This window comes from Rosa chinensis, chromosome 7 (assembly GCF_002994745.2).
Source record: "Rosa chinensis cultivar Old Blush chromosome 7, RchiOBHm-V2, whole genome shotgun sequence".
Lineage (NCBI taxonomy): Eukaryota > Viridiplantae > Streptophyta > Magnoliopsida > Rosales > Rosaceae > Rosa > Rosa chinensis.
Window position 1 is genome coordinate 65,641,788 of NC_037094.1, and position 19,083 is coordinate 65,660,870.

At 35.6% G+C, this 19,083-nt stretch overlaps 1 protein-coding gene across 1 annotated transcript; it reads left to right on the forward strand.

Moving 5' to 3' along the window:
• Nucleotides 1-12,528: 12,528 nt before the first annotated feature.
• On the forward strand, nt 12,529-16,446 carry LOC112175201 (probable glucan 1,3-beta-glucosidase A). The gene is made up of 7 exons (XM_024312866.2): nt 12,529-12,777; nt 12,870-12,989; nt 13,082-13,438; nt 13,683-13,852; nt 14,578-14,733; nt 15,164-15,516; nt 16,052-16,446. The coding sequence occupies exons 1-7, from the start codon at nt 12,586-12,588 to the stop codon at nt 16,237-16,239; spliced, it is 1,536 nt and encodes a 511-aa protein (XP_024168634.1). The 5' UTR covers nt 12,529-12,585; the 3' UTR covers nt 16,240-16,446.
• Nucleotides 16,447-19,083: the final 2,637 nt, after the last annotated feature.

Consider the following 19,083-nt stretch of genomic DNA (forward strand, 5'->3'; position numbering starts at 1 on the left):
ATTGATTGTTTTAGGGTAATTTTGGGTTTCAAAGAAAAAATTGGGGTTAATTTGAGGTGGAATTTGGTTTTTGATGAACTTGGAAATACCCAGATGTTGGATATATTGGTTTGATTGACTATGCAAGTGTAGTTCTTGGAATTTGCGGATATATAATCGCAATGGGATTGTTGGTTGAGCTCGGTGGTGGTTGTGGTAGTTTTGGTGGTGGTGCAGGTAGGGATCTGGGGGATTAGAAATGAGGAGTTGAGGGGCAGTGGCTTGGAGAAGTGGGTCTGGGGATGGTTGTGGTGGAGGGTAAGGGTGGTGGGATTGGGTGTAGTGACATATAGAGTAGGAGGTGGTGTAGCAGCAAGTGGTGGCAGTGAGAAGGTGGTTTTGCTGATGGTGACCTTGAAATTGCTCTCGGAGACTTTGTTCCTGTTCAAGTTTTGGTGATGCAGTAGTAGAGGAAATTCGAGTTTGAGTTCTTTGAGTAAGAGTGGAGGGAGAGAGGTTGGTTGATTCAGTTTTAGACGAGGCGGCGAGGGGTTGGGCTCGGAGAGAGAGCTTGTTGGTGGTTTGGGTGTGAAGAAGGAGGGTTATATTGGACAATTTACAGGTTGCATGGCCTGCAAATGCTGAGGTGGTCTGGCTTGGAGAGCCACATCAACAACATAAAGGTCCAACTTGACGGAATCTTAACGACGAGGACTTATTAGACAAAAATTGTGATCTCATGGACTTTTTAAATTAAATTATAATATTAGGAACTGAAACGATGACATAGTCATAATACAAAAACTAAACAGAATTTTCCCCATTACTTAATTAGCGATGATGAAGTAACCAATTTGTTGTCTCTTTCCGATTATGTGCTATGCGCAGCCCACTATACTTGCAACTCCGAGTCCACTAGGCTCGAATAGGCCATGAGCATCCACAAATTCCAACCACCCACTTCCAACAGAAGGTAGCTAATTTAGGAAGCAAAAGTGCCCAAGATCACGAACTTTTCTACAGGATTAGACAAATAATGGAAACCTGAGTAGCGGGCATCTCAAGTTCTCAACATATAGATATAACCTGTCTGGGTACGCTTAGTACTGTAAAACTATATTCTTTTTTCTTTTTAAGAAATAACATTCTAGATGTTCATATGCATCTAGAAAACCGGTCAGTAATTTTTTTTATATTTGACTCTGACAAGATGGTTTTTTAGAAAGGAAGAATATCTAGCAATTCTAGCAAGTGGATGTTTTTTTTTTACGCGGGCATATTCAATTCTTGTTATCATTGGATTGATTCACGCCTTTGTTTGTAGCTTCACTAGCTTGTGACTAGAGTGGGAATATGGAAAATATATCAAACCTGATCGACATAATACTATCATACAAGGAGATCGAGGTAAGGATTAAGATCTGTAGTAATATTAATATATGTCTCGTCCGTGCATGTTTTTCGTGAAGCCTTTTCTTCATTGGCTACATTGGCTAGAATATAGCTAGTTTTACGAATGATGCTCTCAATGATCAAAACCGACAACTTCATTGCTAAAACGCCCTACAGCACTAATTAGAGCAGTTTTACACGACTCATGAGTGGCCAGAGTCAGCCAATAATAATGGCTTGTGATCACTTTGCGCTTTATATCTTATCTCTAGTTGCAGCAGTCTGAGCACGATCTGCGTCAAAACCTTCCTTTCCACTCAACTGTCTTCCTTTTATGTGACCTCTAATTGGTATGCGCATGCAGAAGAGAAAAACGAAATTGGATTTCGATCAATGTCCAATTGCTTATGGGTCTAGAAGCTGGCAAAGTCAACTAATGCGATGTTCCAACTTAACATGCTTAAATGTCAACATTATCGTAAAATGATTTATAGAGGTCCAACCCCATGAAAATGAAGCGTAATTCGTTTGACCATTTTCAGTTAATTCTAGAAGCTGGCAAAGTCAACTAATGAGATGTTCCAAGTTAACATGCTTAATGCCTGCTGGCATGATGGTATGGTTCATCTGTTGAATGTCAACATTATCGTAAAATGATTTATAGAGGTCCAACCATGAAAGTGAAGCGTAATTCGTTTGACCATTTTCAGTTAATTCGTTTTCTCCCCACTATAAATTAGTGGGTTTTCTCTTGGTTCTTAGTTTGACCAACTCAAAACTTTTATTAATTTCCTAAAACCTTTGGGATTGACTAATTAGAATGACGGTTCGATCTCATCCAATGCATTTAAAAATATAATAATGAATTTTTGGCTTTGATGGCCGGTTTAAGTGTTACAGCATTCAAATTTCAAAGTGTTTATCCTACTAGTAATTTTGTTGCTTTTAGATGCAAGATTTCTTTTGTTGCTCGGCATTCAATACATATTATACAAATAAGAAAAACAACTCCTTTCAAAAAAAAAAAAAAAACAACTTCATACATTTTTTTCACGGCCGGCTGGTTCACAAATTTTAAAATTTGTATATCAATAAGAAATTTAAAAAATATATATATATATGCTCATTAGCTCATATATCAATTTCACAATCTTAAGGTCTCGTTTGGTTCGCAGAATGGAAATGTTGGGAATGAAAACTTTATCATTTCCTGTGTTTAACACACCCAAGGAAAGGAACAGCCTTTATGCATGGAAAAATATGGGAGAAAATGTGGGAGGATCTACCCTATGGGATTCATTTTCCCTCATATTTTTCCTGCATTAATAGCTTACTCTAAAGATCATTTTAATGCTTGTTATTACCAAATTATCCATGATACTTTTTAATTTTGAATTGTTTATGTTTTGATAATAAGGATTAATGTTACCTACTTTCCTATTTATGTCATACAGAAACCAAACATCGGAAAGTAAAGTAAAATATATTTTCCGATTACTTTCCCGGCATTTCCAAACATTGGTAGGAAAACTAGGGGAAATTTACTTTCTCATGCTCATAGGAAAGACCAATGAACTGATTTTTTTTTTCCTGCAACCAAACGATGCCTAATAGTATAAGTCAGAAAACTTTTCTCATGCAAGTGGTCTAGTTGACCAATTAAAGTAACGGGGTGTAACCAAAATAAAAACAAAAATACCCTCATTTCTGTTCTTGTGTACAGAATTCCTCCAAGGATACACACGCATGAACCATACAATAGGTAGCCTTGGATTGCGGCTTGTCTACAACTATTTCAACTCTAAATTTTTGGATATTCTATGCTTCAAACATCTTCCATCGGTGTTTGCTTGAAAAAGGTGTTGAATCTTATGGGACCTGGTTAGAAGCTTCCTTATTTGTATCTTTGTGATCCAATTGGAATCGCTTTTGAGCTCAAAAACAGGGCATAAAGTGTGAAAATGTACGGGCAATGCAACCATATTAGTTACAGCCTTGGAGGCTCTCCATATATATTAACATACAGGGTGATCTTCTTATATTAAATATTCAATCTGAAACTAATCGATGACTACCAGTATTGGTTTATGGTAATTGCTCTTTAATTTTCTGGAAAAATGATTGGTTAGATTCATGCCAAAATGGCATAGTTTACTTTTTTTTTCAGAAATATTCAAGTTCAACGTACGTAGCATTGTTCGTTTATTATCGAGTATCCCTGTTTATAAGGAAACCCTGCGCTGACCTTCTCCTTCTCAGTTTGGCACAGACATGGTGTAATGAAAGTCTAGATTGATAGGTGCGTACGTATGTTCAATGACCGGTGGAACAAATGCCAAAATGCGGCATTTGAATAAGAAAATGTCTATGCAATGATTTGGTCGACCTATGAAGATTGCAAATCTCACACCGGTAAATCTTTCTATATTACCCTTAAACAAAAAAAAAAAAAAAAAACTTTCTATATTGGGTCTATATTATGGGAATCATCTGATTATATTAAAAGCTTGATGGCCAAAATACCTCCTGATATTTTCTTCTATTGTTAATTTACACACTAACTTATTAATTTTACCCAATAAGAGCATCTGACAGGGTCCGCCCCGGATTCCACCCTGGAATCCGAAGTGGCCCCGCGGGACCCACCTTTAAAGAAGGTTTACCAAAAATTTCGGCATAACCTCCCTTAAAAATGGGCAACCCAAAACCTGTAGAATTTCAATTTCACTTCTAAACAACCCTCCCAAAACTTCTGGAGCCACCCTGCTCCCAAAACCGCACAACTCCACAATTTAGAGTATCAAATTATCCAATTAACTCAAATTACAACCAAGTCATAGGTTACAATATTAATACAAAATCTCAAGGTTATCAGAGCAGGCTAAAACCAAAAGAACAACGATATACATAGTAGGTTAGCAAGTAACCTACGAGGGATAGATGACAGCGGTGGTGCTAAGCCTCAACTCCTAAAGCCGAACAGCTACACTGCGAACTGGGCATTTGAAACCGAAGGGCCCAAGGGAAAGTACATAAAAAACGTTAGCGTGAGCGGACAAAAATAAACAATTTCAAACAAAAGAGATTTTATACTTTCCCACATTTATTTCTTTAAAAATTCCCGATGCATGCAATGATTAACAAAAATAAAATAAGAGGAGTTCCGCTCATGAAAGCCGACTAGCCCCGCTAGTCACAAACGAATAAAAGAAAAGGTTGAAACTCAGATACTCAAGGAAATAAAACCAGCCCCGCTGGCTAAAATAAATCGGACTAGCCCCGCTAGTCGAAAATAGTATAATGAGTAGGGGAAGACGATAGCCATACGAGTGAGCCTCCCAGGCTCGGGTGATAGCCTCCCAGGCTAAAGTACTCTCATTACTCCCGTAATATACTCTTACGCCACTATGTGTAGCGATAGGATACTGGGCTTCAGAATTACTGTCACAGAGACAGTAACCAGCGCCACAAAGGCGGAGGGCTTCGGTGATCCCATGACCTCGCCACAAAGGCGGAAGATCAAAGCTAGCAATGATAAGTCACCCAAAGTATGGCAAAAGAAAATCCGAAAACCTCATAAATCCATAAAACTTCCCCAACTCTCGTAAATGAATTTCCAACGACGTGTCCCACACGCCAAGATAATCTCAAGTTCAAAATAAATAGGAGATAAATAAATATAAAGATTTACTCCATCGAAATCTCATTTCGAAAATCTCATAAAAATCTCAAATCGCCGAGTATAAATATAATATAAATAGTATAAATCCAGAAATCACATCGGAAATAAATAAATAAGGTAAGATAAGCAAAACCAATGACGTGACCCCGCACGCCATAAAATCTTCAAATAAACAAATATCCAAAATCATTTCTGAAAATAACCATATGCTCGGGAAAGTAATACGATAAACAAATTATTATCTCAGATTCAAATAAATAAATGCATGCATCATTCTTTGAAAATAAACGTCCACTCACAGTATGCGGCTAACGTGGTACCCAAGCGTAAGGATCCTCGTCAAGCGATGGGTCGGTACCTCGTCCTGTACACAATTATATTCCGTAAACAATAATTCGATAAACAAGTACGATTCTATAATGAATCCCAAAACCCTACGAAATCCCACATCACCATTTCTTTCCGGATTCAATCCAAACTTCACCATTAATCTATCTCCGTCGATTAAAGTATTCCATATCGGAACAAAGGAAACCCGAAGGTCGGATTCTCACAATTCGACAACCAAAACTTCCAAACTTCGGGAATTTACAAACATATCCAAACTCTTCCAAAATTCACCAAACTTCACATACAAGCTCCACAACATTTATACAATTTAAAGGGCTAAAAACTGAAATTAAAACACTGCCCACACAAGCCTCCACGGGCCGCCACGCGCCACCCACAGTGGCCGCGCGTGGGGCCCACGCGCCACCTACCAAACACCACCAATGGCCACCAAATTTTGGCAGCACCTCCTACTCAACATGCCTAATCTCTTTCTCAACTACAACAAGTGCCAATTTTACCTGGAAGGGCTCCAATTAAGCCGGTGAAAATTTTCCAGAAAAATTCAAGAACGCTAGGATCGGGTTCGATCGATTCGACCTCCACACTGCAAATTGAGAAGCAAGACCTTAGGGGAAATCATCTCCAGCAAAAACCCGACCTTCGACGCCGGTCTGGTGACCGGAGAAGGCCGGAATCGCCGGAAATCGGCAAAAATCGCAAATTGAAACCATTACCTTCCCGGCGCGAAATCAAGCTTCTCCGGCCAAATCTTCACAAAACACCACCGCCAATGTGTCAAGGGGGAGGAGACGAGCCTGGGGGTAGCCGGATTCCGTCGTGGGTCGGCCGGAGGAGGGAGAAATCGGAGGTAAACCAGTTCGGGTCGAAAGGGGGAGGGGTCGGGGGAGAAGAGAGAGGGAGAGTTACCGGGTTTCCGAAAATGGAAACCTACAGTGGTAACTTTCCATATTTATATTTTTGTTACCATAAACAGTAACTTTCACATTTTAAGCTATAACTTTCACATACAAACTCCGATTTTTACGTACCACATATGCACGCGCTCGGTTTAATGTCCTCTACAACTTTCATGAAGGAAATTTTCTCAAATTTTGACCCGAACGAAAAGTCAACTTTTAGGGCCACTAAAAGTATCCAAACAAGTAAAAAGTGAAAGAAATTATCGCTTTCCGTCCAAATGACTAGTAAACGGTAAAATTTAGGTCCGGGACGTTACAGCATCTTTAGCAGACTCTCTATTTTGGCTCATTAGCTATTTTAGAGAGCATGTTTAGCTTTTTATCTATTTTAGCAGTTGCACTTGACTCTTAAGTAACTCTCCATTATAACTTTTAGCTATCTAGCTCCTAAATATAGAGAACGAGATGAGACTCTCTATAATTTAAAATATTCTATTTGAGTTACTTTATGTAATTTATAAATACATTTAAACTATTTAATATTCATTTAAAAAATAATATAAATTCAAAATGAGCTAAAATAAAGAGCACTGATACATATATATTTCTAAAGTGGCTACCCAAAATGACTTTTTAGCTACTTTAGCTAAAATTTGACTAAAAATGGCTAGCATTGCTAAAGATACTCTAACACTAACTTTTCCAAAGTTTGGCAATTTTCATATTTCCGTTAACTTTCGTTGAGTTCCACTATTAAATATCATCATGTGCAAAATATGTGAGGGTATTTTGGTCATTTTACTTAATTTTAATTTTTTGGTTTTTGTTTATCTATTCTAATTTTTGTTTAGATTAACTCAACTTAATTTATCATATACATTTGTTTTTTATTTTTTTTATTTTTTTAGTTACAATGTATTGGATATTTTGAAGGGCTTTTGTCTATTTACCCCATTTTTAGAGATTTTTTTCCCACTTACCCCATTAAGTTTTTTTAATTCTCTCTTACCCAAGACACTCTAAGGAAGTATTCCCTAATACCCCATTAAGATTTTTTTTTTGTTTTTAAATTTTTTTTAATACCATTTTACCCTTACCCCTTTGTTACTTAGAGAGAGAGAAAGAGAGAGAGAGAGAGAAACCATGGGAGACTTCGCCGGAGTCCGGTCACCGATCGCCGGAATCAGGTCAACGTTCGCAGGAGTCCAGCTACCGCCCACCGGAATTTGCTGAAAATCTCACCGGAAAGTTTTTTTTGCACCCAATAGACCTCTATTGTCCCCCCCCCATAGACGACTATCAGCCATGTATTGCCCCCCAATAGACGTCTATTACCCGCCAATAGAACTTTCGGTAGCCGGAATAGAAACTAATCTTCCTAAAATTAGACAGATAAAACTTTGATTAAAGAAAAAATGAAGAAATTATATCAATTTTAAAACGTCTATTGCCCCCCAATAGACGTTTCGATTACAGAAATGAGAACTAATTTTTCTAAAATTACAAAAATATAACTTTAATTAAAGAAAAAAAAGAGGAGATTACATTAATTCAAAACGTCTATTGCACCCCAATAGACGTCTATTGCCCCCCAATATAATCTTTTTTTTTCTTTCTTTTTCCTTTCCTTCTGGGCCTCATTTTATAAGAAATAAAAGAAAGGATAATGAAAAAAAGTATAATCAAAAGCATAGGCGACCTTCTAAATCCAATTCCATCTTTTCCAATAAGGATGAGGGAAAACGGTTACTCTAAACAGTAAACATGATGAATGAGTTCAGAGGCCAAATGGCAGCATCATATTCATCTATAGCTATAACACGTTCCTTTGAAAAAGCACACAAAATTCAATACTAAAATATAAAAAGAAGCCAAAACAGAGTACAACATATGATATCAACAAACAAGAAGACCTCTTTCTAGATGACCCAATCTTTAATAAACGGCCTAGTCTTATCACTCACAACCGAAGCCAATAAATTGGCCAGAACTTGCAGAGGGATCACAATCATTAACAAAACCGACCAACCGGTTCCGATCAAAACGATCACCGCGAACAACAAAATGCTCAAATCAAATTCAAGGCTTTCATGAGGAACAACCCTCCCATGAGGATGTGGGTCAATATCCAACCAAAAATTCAGAGCGAAGAGCCTGGCGACGGAGAGAGTCTCGAAGGAGCATCGAAGCCGGACGGGCCTCTGATTGGGCGAAGAGTCTGGCGACTGAAGGATTACGTTACAGTTTCAGACGACCGGCGACCATGCCGACGACGATCTGGCCGAGATCGTGACAGGCTCAAGAGAAGAGAGAGAGAGAAGAGCGATGGAGTGTGATCGGGGAGAGAGAGAGTGTGGTGTTTGGTTGTAAATCTTTAAATGGGTTGAGGAAAAAATGGTCTTTTGACGTCAAATTGTGTATGTGGGAATAAAAATCTCTTGCTGGGGTAAGTGAGATAACTTTGGCTCATTTTGGGGCTTTTGGTCAAGGACCCTATTTTGAATGGAATGAAATGGAAGTTAATAATGATTCAAAAGGTGGATATAATATATAGGGAAAACATCACCAATGGTCACTGAATTATGACTTATTCGACACTTAACTCATTGTATTTTCAATAATATCACTTAACTCACTCAGTTTTACATCCGTCTTTCACTTAACTCAATGTCGTTAATTCTGCCCTTAAAAGCTATTAAAATTGAGGGTATATTTGTCTAAACACTAAAAAAATGCATTTCTAACCTTCTTTTAAAAAAAAAAAAAAAAAGACAATTTTTTTTTCAAATTATATTTAAGTTAAAAAAAATCATTTTTTATTAGGAATCTCATAAATTAAAAAAAGTCTAATAAATGTAAATTGAGGGTATATTTGTCTAAACACTAAAAAAATGCATTTCTAATAATTTTTTTTTATAAAAAAAAAAGACAATTTTTTTTTCAAATTATATTTAAGTTAAAAAAATCATTTTTATTGGAAATCTCATAAATTTAAAAAATTGAAAAAAGTCTAATAAATGTAAATTGAGGGTATATTTGTCTAAACACTAAAAAATGCATTTCTAACTCTTTTTTTTTTTTAAAAGACAATTTTTTTTCAAATTATATTAAGTTAAAAAAATCATTTTTAATTAGAAATTTCAGAAATTTAAAAAAATTGAAAAAAAGTCTAATAAATGTAGTTTTTAAAAGTTAAAAATGATTTTTAAGTGTTTTGACAAAATATACCCTCAATTTTAACAGCTTCTAACGGTAAAATTAACGGCAGTGAGTTAAGCATGGTTCTAAAAAACGGGCTAGGCGGCGTATAGGCGCTAGGCGCCGGGTGTCCGATCCGATTTCAGGCTAGTCGATTGAATTGGGCGTTTGGTTTCTCGGCGGCCGCCTAGACGGTCTAGGCGGAGGTTAGGCGGTCTAGGCGCTAGGAGCTGGATTCTGGAAATTTTTTTTCCTCCTCTGGTGTATGCTGTAAGCAACTCGCTTAGTTCTCCATCATGAAACTCGAATCCGGAATCGATGACCATGATTCAAAAACAAACTACCCCAACAGATTAATTCCACTAATCAACAAATCCATCGTAACAAAGATCTCAAATTCAAATCCTAACAAATTCAATCTTGAACCCAATCAACCAAACTTGACAATTCGATTCGCAATCGGATTACATCTGTGGCAGCATGAAGAGCTTCCTGAACGGGATTTCGAGTTGGGTATCGCTCTTCGAGAGGCGAGATGGGATGGGCTCTGAGATTGAGAGAGAGGATTTGGGGGAGGAGAAGAGCGTGGAGATGAAGATGGGTTTAGATTTGTTGGGGGTTTGGATTTTGAGAAGTGGGTGAAGTGGGTGAAGAGGTGAGATGTGGCTTCTGGGATTCTGGGAAGATGAAGCAGAACTGCCTTTACTTCGAAGCTTTCTGAGATTTTGATATGAGGCGGTGGTTTCACCTTTAGTGGTTTGTGGGCTAGCATTTTTTATTATTTTAACCCTTTTATTTTGTCATTTTTTACAACCGTTCTTGGTCATGACTCATGACATTGGTCTTTTACTTTTCTATACAAATTGGTAAAGGATATAAAAGCTATCAAATGTTATCAATCATATCCCTTGTCGGAAGAGAGTCACTTGTTATAAAAATTATAATAAATATATATATATATATATATATTTATATTTATATAATTATATGTTATCAAAATAAAAATCAAAAATAAAAATCCACCTAGTCCCCGCCTAGGCCCCTAGGCGCTAGGCTCCGGGTTACCGCACGACTAGCGCCTAGCGTTTTTTAGAACCTTGAAGTTAAGTGAAAGACGGATGTAAAACTGAGTGAGTTAAGTGATATTATTGAAAATACAGTGAGTTAAGTGTCTAATAAGTCATAACTCAGTGACTATTGGTGATATTTCCCCTAATATATATACAGATCCTATCCAGCGTGAGGTTAAGGTTTATGGTCACTTTTCAGTCTCATATCCACATCTAGACCATTTAGTTTTTAGATACTAAGTATAGATCATCTCTACAAAAATTTCAGCCAAATTGATGGTCGTTAAGGCATTAATAACTGCCTTAAAGCTAGTACGGTTCAAGTTAGATAGATTCAGTTCGTCCATTGGTTTAAGAAAGTTAGATACCCTAAAGATCATCAATTTGGCTGAAATTTTGCAGAGATGATCTATACATTAATATCTAAACACTGAACGGTCGAGATGTGAATATGAGACCAAAAAGTGACCCTAAACTCTAACCTTGCTCTTAATAAATATTGTATATACATAAGGAGCTTAACGTCTGTAGACTTTTTTTTTTTTTTTTTTAAGAAAGGGTGTTTTCTTAATATCTAGGTTTCTTTTTTAGCATTTTGGTATGCTTTTTCAATAATCATTTGACATATGATAAATATTTGAGCTTATCAAATTGAATCATTCATGTAAAAATAATATTTTTCCATAACAAAATATAGATTCATGGATAGTGGAATTTTTTTTATAATCATAAAGGATAGTGGGATTTTGATCCCAAAAAGAAAAACAAAAAAGAAAAAAAAAAGAGACCAAAATACCTTCACGTGTTTTGAACATGATGGAACTTGACGGAAGTTAACGGAAATGTGGAAATTGGCAAACTTTAGAAAAGTTAGTGTATTATTTGGTAAAATTAATAATTTAGTGTGTAAATTGACAATAGAAGGAAATGTCATGGGGTATTTCGACCATTAATCCTATATTGAATGTATAGTAGTAGATTAACTCAATGCAAAAATCAGTTTTGTATAATAATGATAGACAACTCAATACATACATGTCAAAGGTTCTTCACTCTATATAGTCGTCTTCTACTTTAGAAGAGATATCTCCCTTCCAATTATTGTACCTAAGTTAGTCTAAATGTTTCAGTAAATCAAGTAAAACGTTACATCTATACTATTATTAAGAGAAGAGAGTTTGTTAGCCAAAACAATTTTTTTTTACTGAAATAGCCCTCAAATATTAAAAAAGTTTAAATGTGCAAGGATAAAGTTGTAAATTACAAAATAAAAAAGATTTAAAAAAATATAAAAATAAGCATTATCCATCTGCTCTCCCAAACTATCATTCACTAACTTCAACTGTTTCTCACATTTAATTGCTAAAAATTGGTTTCATTATTTTGAAATATTTTTTTTTTTTCAAAATTAAATGCACACACATAGTGTGTGTTTTCCTTCTAGTATTTATAAATTTAAGGGTGTCGCACATAGTTTTGATTATTCATTTTAAGAATCTAACTATTTTTATGCAGAATCTAACTATTTTTATCTCATTGTTAGTTTGTTACATCAAAAAACAGAATCCAGCTCTATTTTTCTCTCATTCTATTTTTATAAATTGAAAGGTGTCGCACATAGTTTTAATTATTTATTTTAAGAAAAACGATTTAATGAATACTAAATTATTTTAGTTATGCAGAATTTAACTATTTTTATCTCATTGTTACATCAAAAAATAGAATCCAGCTCGATTTATCAAATTTGCTAGATATAGAATTGAGTCAAATAAATCTTCTTGAACAAACCAAAAGTTAGTGCATCAATAATATATAATATTGCATCTTTTTGCATTGGTTAAATGAACCAATTCTTCCGAGGATTCTTATTACTAATTAAAGAATTTTCAACTCCCAATTGGGTCAAACTCCCTAATCCTGACAACTTGAGCCCCTCCCTTATTTATAATCACCTGTCTAATTCTGTCTCCCCAATCATATTTCGCCCGGCCAACAAACAAGCCTAAGCAAAATGGCTTTCAACTCAAGAACATGGCCACTATGCTTAGTGCTCATTTCATGTATGATCTCTATTTCTTTTGGAAGAAAAATGACTGCTCAAACTTCTACTCCAGTAAAAGCAGTTAATCTCGGAGGTTGGCTACTTACAGAAGGCTGGATTAAACCTTCTCTTTTCGACGGCATTCCCAACAAGGACTTCTTGGTGATTATCATTCTTCTTCTTCTTCTTCTGTAGTTGTGTATAGCTTGTTAGTCATTTCATATCTTTACTTATGGATTGAGCTTTTGTTATAGGATGGAACCGGCCTTCAGTTCAAATCAGTCACAACTGGGAAATTTCTTGCTGCTGAGAATGGAGGAGGAAGCATCATAGTTGCCAACCGAACCTCAGCTTCAGGCTGGGAAACATTCAAAGTAATCAATTTGATTAGTTTTGATTGTCAAAATGTAATAACTTATACATGGTGTCGGTTTATATTCTTATTTACTTTTATGTTGTGTTGCAGTTGTGGAGGATCAATGAGACCACATTTAATTTCAGGGTCTTCGGTAAACAATTTGTGGGAATTGATGTAAAGGGAAATGGAAAAGACGTGGTGGCTGTTGTGACCGCGCCAGGTGTATCGGAAACATTTGAAATCATAAGAAAACCGGATGATTCAAGCCGGGTACGGATCAAAGCACCCAACGGATTCTTCTTGCAGGCGAAGACAGAGGTGTTGGTTACAGCTGATTATGCAGAGAGTAGTAGTGGATGGGGAGACAATGATCCTTCTGTTTTTGTGATTACCATTTCTGGACGTTTGCAGGGGGAGTTTCAGATAACAAATGGTTATGGCAAATTGGCTCCTGAAGTCATGAAGGTAAGGATATAATCACTCTTACAAAAGTTTGCTATACATTTTATCCATAACGTACTTTTGTCTTGACTGCTGTGTTGTCGGACCATGAATTAAACTTACCTAATTAACAATTATGATTTATTGTCATGCTATGTTGTAAATAGTTAAAATTGACAGTGGGATAATATAACGTCTCAGTATTTAGCGGTATAATGTCTTGACACATGTGTGACTGATTTTTTTGTGTGGAACATGTGCATATCAGGAGCACTGGAGGACATTCATTGTTGAAGAAGACTTTGACTTCATATCAAAAAATGGATTAAACGCAGTGAGAATACCAGTTGGTTGGTGGATATCAAGCGACCCAAACCCTCCACACCCTTATGTCGGGGGTTCCTTGAAAGCCTTGGATAATGCCTTCCTGTGGTCACAGTATGTTTTTACTTTTCATCCTGCCATATCTCAAAACTTTCCCAACTATCAATCGGTCAATCCTCACCTTTACTGGAAATGCAGTTTTTTTAGTCTAAAGCCATGTTTCGTTCACAGAAAGTAAATATCAGACAATAAAATTTGGAAGTCCAAGTTTCATTTTCTACATTTGGAATACAAAAAGAAAGGAAATACTTTCTTGAAGGAATGGAAAATAAGGGAGAAAGTGATTTATTCCAAACACCAAAAGAATCACTTTCCCCCCTTCTTTCATTGCATTTATTACTCACAACATATTATTTTATTCTATTATTACAAACTTTTTAACAACTTTTCTAATGTTACCAAATATCGAAATGAAAAGTTCTTGAGAAATTTTATTTTTCTTCCCATGAGAAAAACAAAGGAATTACTTTCATTTCTGTAAATCAAACGAGGCATAAAAGTAAAGTATGTATTGGTCCAACCAAAACCTGCTTATTCTTCTTGGGTTTTTTAATTTTTTAATTTTTTTTTAAAATACCTCAATGGGTCCAAGTTATGTCTAGATTAAAGTAGTGGTTGAGTTTGGACTCTGGACCCAATCAAAAGACCAACCTAAGCATGATATAGGCATGATATAGGCCATGTTTGAAAGGAGACTAGAAATCATTGATTTTGCCAAGTCTGATAGAAATATCTGAAATAATTTATAGTTTTATACACACATGTTGTTGTCTTGGCAGGAAATATGGATTGAAGGTAATAATTGACCTGCATGCAGCACCAGGATCTCAAAATGGTTATGAACACAGTGCTTCAAGAGATGGATCTCAGGAATGGGGCCAAACCGATGCTAACATACAGCAGACAGTTGATGTCATCGAGTTCTTGACTGCAAGGTAAACAATTAGTGTCATTTATAGACTATTAGAATATGTGCCAAATTCTTGTAAAGCTTAATGTTTAGAGTAGAGTTTTAGATGGTTTTAGGGCTAGCGGATACCATGACTAACGGGTATTTGTCATTGAAATTTTAAGCAACTCTGGGTCTCTAGTTAGATTTCTCATATTAAATTTTGGTTGTTGCCTCCCAGTCTACCCTATTAACAACTTCATAATTGTAACAATATACATAAACTATTTGATGAATTGACTTAAAAATTTCTCTATAATATTTAGTAATATGCAAATTTCTAACTCTATCAGTTACTTTAAACTATTAATATTTTAATAATATAAATATTTGATGTCCGATAAAGCCATCAAAAATTATTTTTCAAGTTGTATTTATTGTTGTCATTCTCAACATTAAGGGATACACAACTGCAGGTATGCAAAGAGTCCAAGCCTATACGCAGTTGAGCTCATCAACGAACCACTCTCCCCAGGAACTTCTCTGCAGAACCTGACCACATACTACAAGGCTGGTTATGCTGCGGTTCGCAAGCACTCTTCCACAGCGTTCGTTGTGTTCTCGAACAGACTAGGACCAAGGGAACCGACTGAGCTTTTTCCTGTTGCCAGTGGCTTGAAGAGAGTCGTCATTGATGTCCATTACTATAACCTCTTTGAGAGTGCTTTTGACAACTTGACTGTCCAACAGAACATCGACTTCATCTACACTAATCGGACTACGGATTTGAACACTGTTACCACATCGAATGGCCCTCTCACTTTTGTTGGTATGTGATCCGAATCCCACTTTGTTTATGTATGATTTGATGTTGGCCACTTCATCTACATTGACATCCATTCCTACTTTAGTTTAGTTAGTGGTTCTAGGTTTCAGCGAGTAATTAGGTAAGTGCAAAATGATTGAAGTGAGGTGTTCTACGAAATACCTCAAAGAAAAAAGCAAAAGAAAGTTGGGGTGTGAAACTTTTTCTTCTTTCCCCTAGATGTTCAAAATGAGACTGCACGTCAAGGACAGCCCTAGAATTGTTGTAGCCGTGGAAATATTATTGTGAGACCATGTTCCTTCAGCCTATGAAATGCCTTTATTAAATAATTCATAAATTATCACTCACTTCTTATCGTAAAAGGAAAACTCAGTTTAGGTTAGAAGTTAAACATATTAACCAAATTGGTAAACCGATACAAATAGGCATCATATGGCTCTAACTGTTTGCATGTATCGCATGAAAGTGCATATAAGCAAAAATGTTTGCTTGATGTATATACATGGTTGGTTTATTTCTTAACGGCTTACATTTGCAGGTGAATGGGTAGCTGAATGGAATGTGAAAGATGCAACAAAGGAGGATTACCAAAGATTTGCCAAGGCTCAGTTAGAAGTCTGGGGGCGAGCAACATTTGGGTGGGCTTATTGGACTCTTAGGAACGTCAATAACCATTGGAGTCTTGAGTGGATGATAAAGAATGGTTACATAAATCTGCTAACTTAATTAGATTCATACCCATTGGCTTAAGTCATTGTGATGACTTCAACAATACATGGTCTGTATACGTAATAGTACTTTCGTTCCTTCTGGGACTAATAACTATTGCGGCTTACATGCAGAAGAATCGATCAGTTAATCTGTGACATGAGATCAATGAAAGGCATTTTACCAATAATATCAATAAAAGCTCAATTACAATTATAATTTGAAGGGTAGAAGCATCATAAAGCAATCTAATTTCAGTATAATAATTTAGAGAATTATGCGATATATATATACACACACACACATACCATGCAATTGAAATGGCCAGGACGATCTTTAGGGCCAGCTTTTTTTTTCCTTTCTTCTTTGTTTGTTTTTGGTTTTTTCTTTTTTAGTTTTTAGTTTTTTTTTTTATAAATAAATTAAATAACAAGTGGGGGCCAAGACCTAAGCTCCTCTTAGGCAAAGGTATAGGCCCAATTAAGAACATAAAACTGAAGTTGTATAGATCCAAAACCTTGGGCTTAAAAAGTTGTAGAGAACATTGTGGTCCCTTTTGGGACCATTCTCAATTTCAACATATAGCTACATGGATATCTATCTTCTATTTTTGAGAATTTAGCATGAGAAAGCAAAGGTAACATTTCATGTGAATTTAAGATTAGATATTCATGCTTACATTATTGCATACTTTCTACATGATTGTATTATCAAATTTTTATGACCGAACATATGAAATATACTTTAAATTATGAGACATACACATTTGTATCGATGTCAAACACTTGATTACAAACATGTAAAACCTACTTTTATATGATGGTTCATTTATATCTGTATTTACTAGATTGGATACACACACATTTATCCTAGTCGGGTCAGATCGGTGTGGTTTTGATTTCTCTTACGAAGTTTTTGTTTTTACTTCCTCTTGGTTTTAAGAATAAGATCAACTGATGTCTCTATAGGATGAAAAAATGAAAAAAAAAATCAGTCAGTTAAAGTTTCATATGAGGGAATCGGTTGGTGCCGTTGCATCTCAGAGATTGATAGTACTCGATCAGACATGATGATGCGAGAAGTGGGTTCTTCCAATGATATGTTTGTTGTATGCAACAAAGCTTTTAATCCCACAAATAGGGGTTAAGCAACAAACACAAGTGGAATACATTGCTGTAGGAAGTGACGTACGTATGGGGAATATAGGTAATTAGGTATAGTCCTTCACACGGGCTTCAGAAAGTTATGTTCATTCCCAACTTGTTGGTGGGAAACTCATCTTTGTTTAATTTGAGAAGGAAAAAAAATAAACTAAGAATTAATTTTTATTTTTCACTAAGAGCTTCAAAACGTCATGGTAATATTTAAAATGTATACTGTCTATTTCCTTGCGGCGTACAAATTATCTTAGGTATAGACCACACAGATTTTAATAGCTATAAACACTTGAATTAGGAGATATAATTTTTAGAGTGGTCGGTCCCCGCCTATTGTTATCTTAGGGAAGATATTTTGGTTCTGATGGTGGGCGTTGCACTCTTATAAGGCATTGCAATGGAAGCAACTCACCTGTAAATGCCCACTTGAAGAGATTCGTAGGTGCTAAGAAAGCTTCTTTTGCTTAACAAGTTTTAAGGTCAATTATTAAGCAGGAAACAGCTAGCAGCATATGACATCTCAACTTTATGTGTGAGCTGTTCACATGTGTAGGCTTAGTCTCCAAAGTCTTAATTTGATGGACCACTAGCCTGGTATTATCGGGTCCCTCTTCAGTTATCCTGATTGCTATTTGCTAATAACTAGCAATGATTATCTGTATTGGTTAATTTGGACGGATTGAGTTTTCGGGCGTAGTTGATATTAAAATCTAGGCTGAGAGGGCAACTCTAACCGTTTTTTTATATTTTAATTTTTCTCTATTTTAATAAAAAAATAGTCTGTTTTACTCTAAACAGATTCTTTATAACTATCTTCATTTTAGGGATAGTGAGGAAAGAGAGAGCAAAAATTCTCTAAATTTATAGTAATCACTAAAATTTGAAAGAAAAATTATGGAGATTTTAGAGATTGCTGTAATATATGAAATCTGTTGGAGTTAGAGAAGAAAAATTGCTTAAAACTTTGACTTTTGATTCCTTATAATACAAAAATTATAGAGAAGCTGTTGGTTGGAGTTCCTATGAGAGGAGCTGGAAAACTTTATTTTAGCATAAAGTTACCTATTTTGAGAGTGTTGTCATTTGATATTTTTAACAAAAAAGAAAAAAATAACGAAATAATCTAAATTCTAAACTCTTATTCGATGCAGATGAAAATATTCATTTTTATTCTGGTAAAAGGTTTAAAAAGTTAAGTTTAATTGGTAAAAAAGGATAAGGAGATCGAATTTTACCAAATCTAACATAGGATGGGAGGATAAATGCTTTAGTGCTTTACAATTGAAGATCATTTTCAAACCAATGGGATAAGATCATTATTGTTCTTCTCAGTTGTTAAAGATCATTAAAATTTTCGCAAAAAAAGTTAGGTTTCGATAAGGGATAAGTGAAATAAATCGAGCATCCATAGAACTTTTATGCAATAATGCACGTGAGTAGGTTAGCAGCTACCTCTCTAGGAAATTGTTAATTGGAGACCATATAAGTCCATCTTGAGCTGTTTGTATAGAGAGAATGTGACTCTTTATAAGTTAAATTGATCGCTTAAATTGAGTAGTGCATCTTAATTTGTCTATTTCTAGCTCTTTGGTTAATTGGACGGTCATAAATTGAAGTGAGTAGGGTTTAAGCGAAAATATTAGGAAAGCTTAACATTGATTCTAGTTGTGTAGAGTACATATGTAAACAGAACTAGAATGGAACA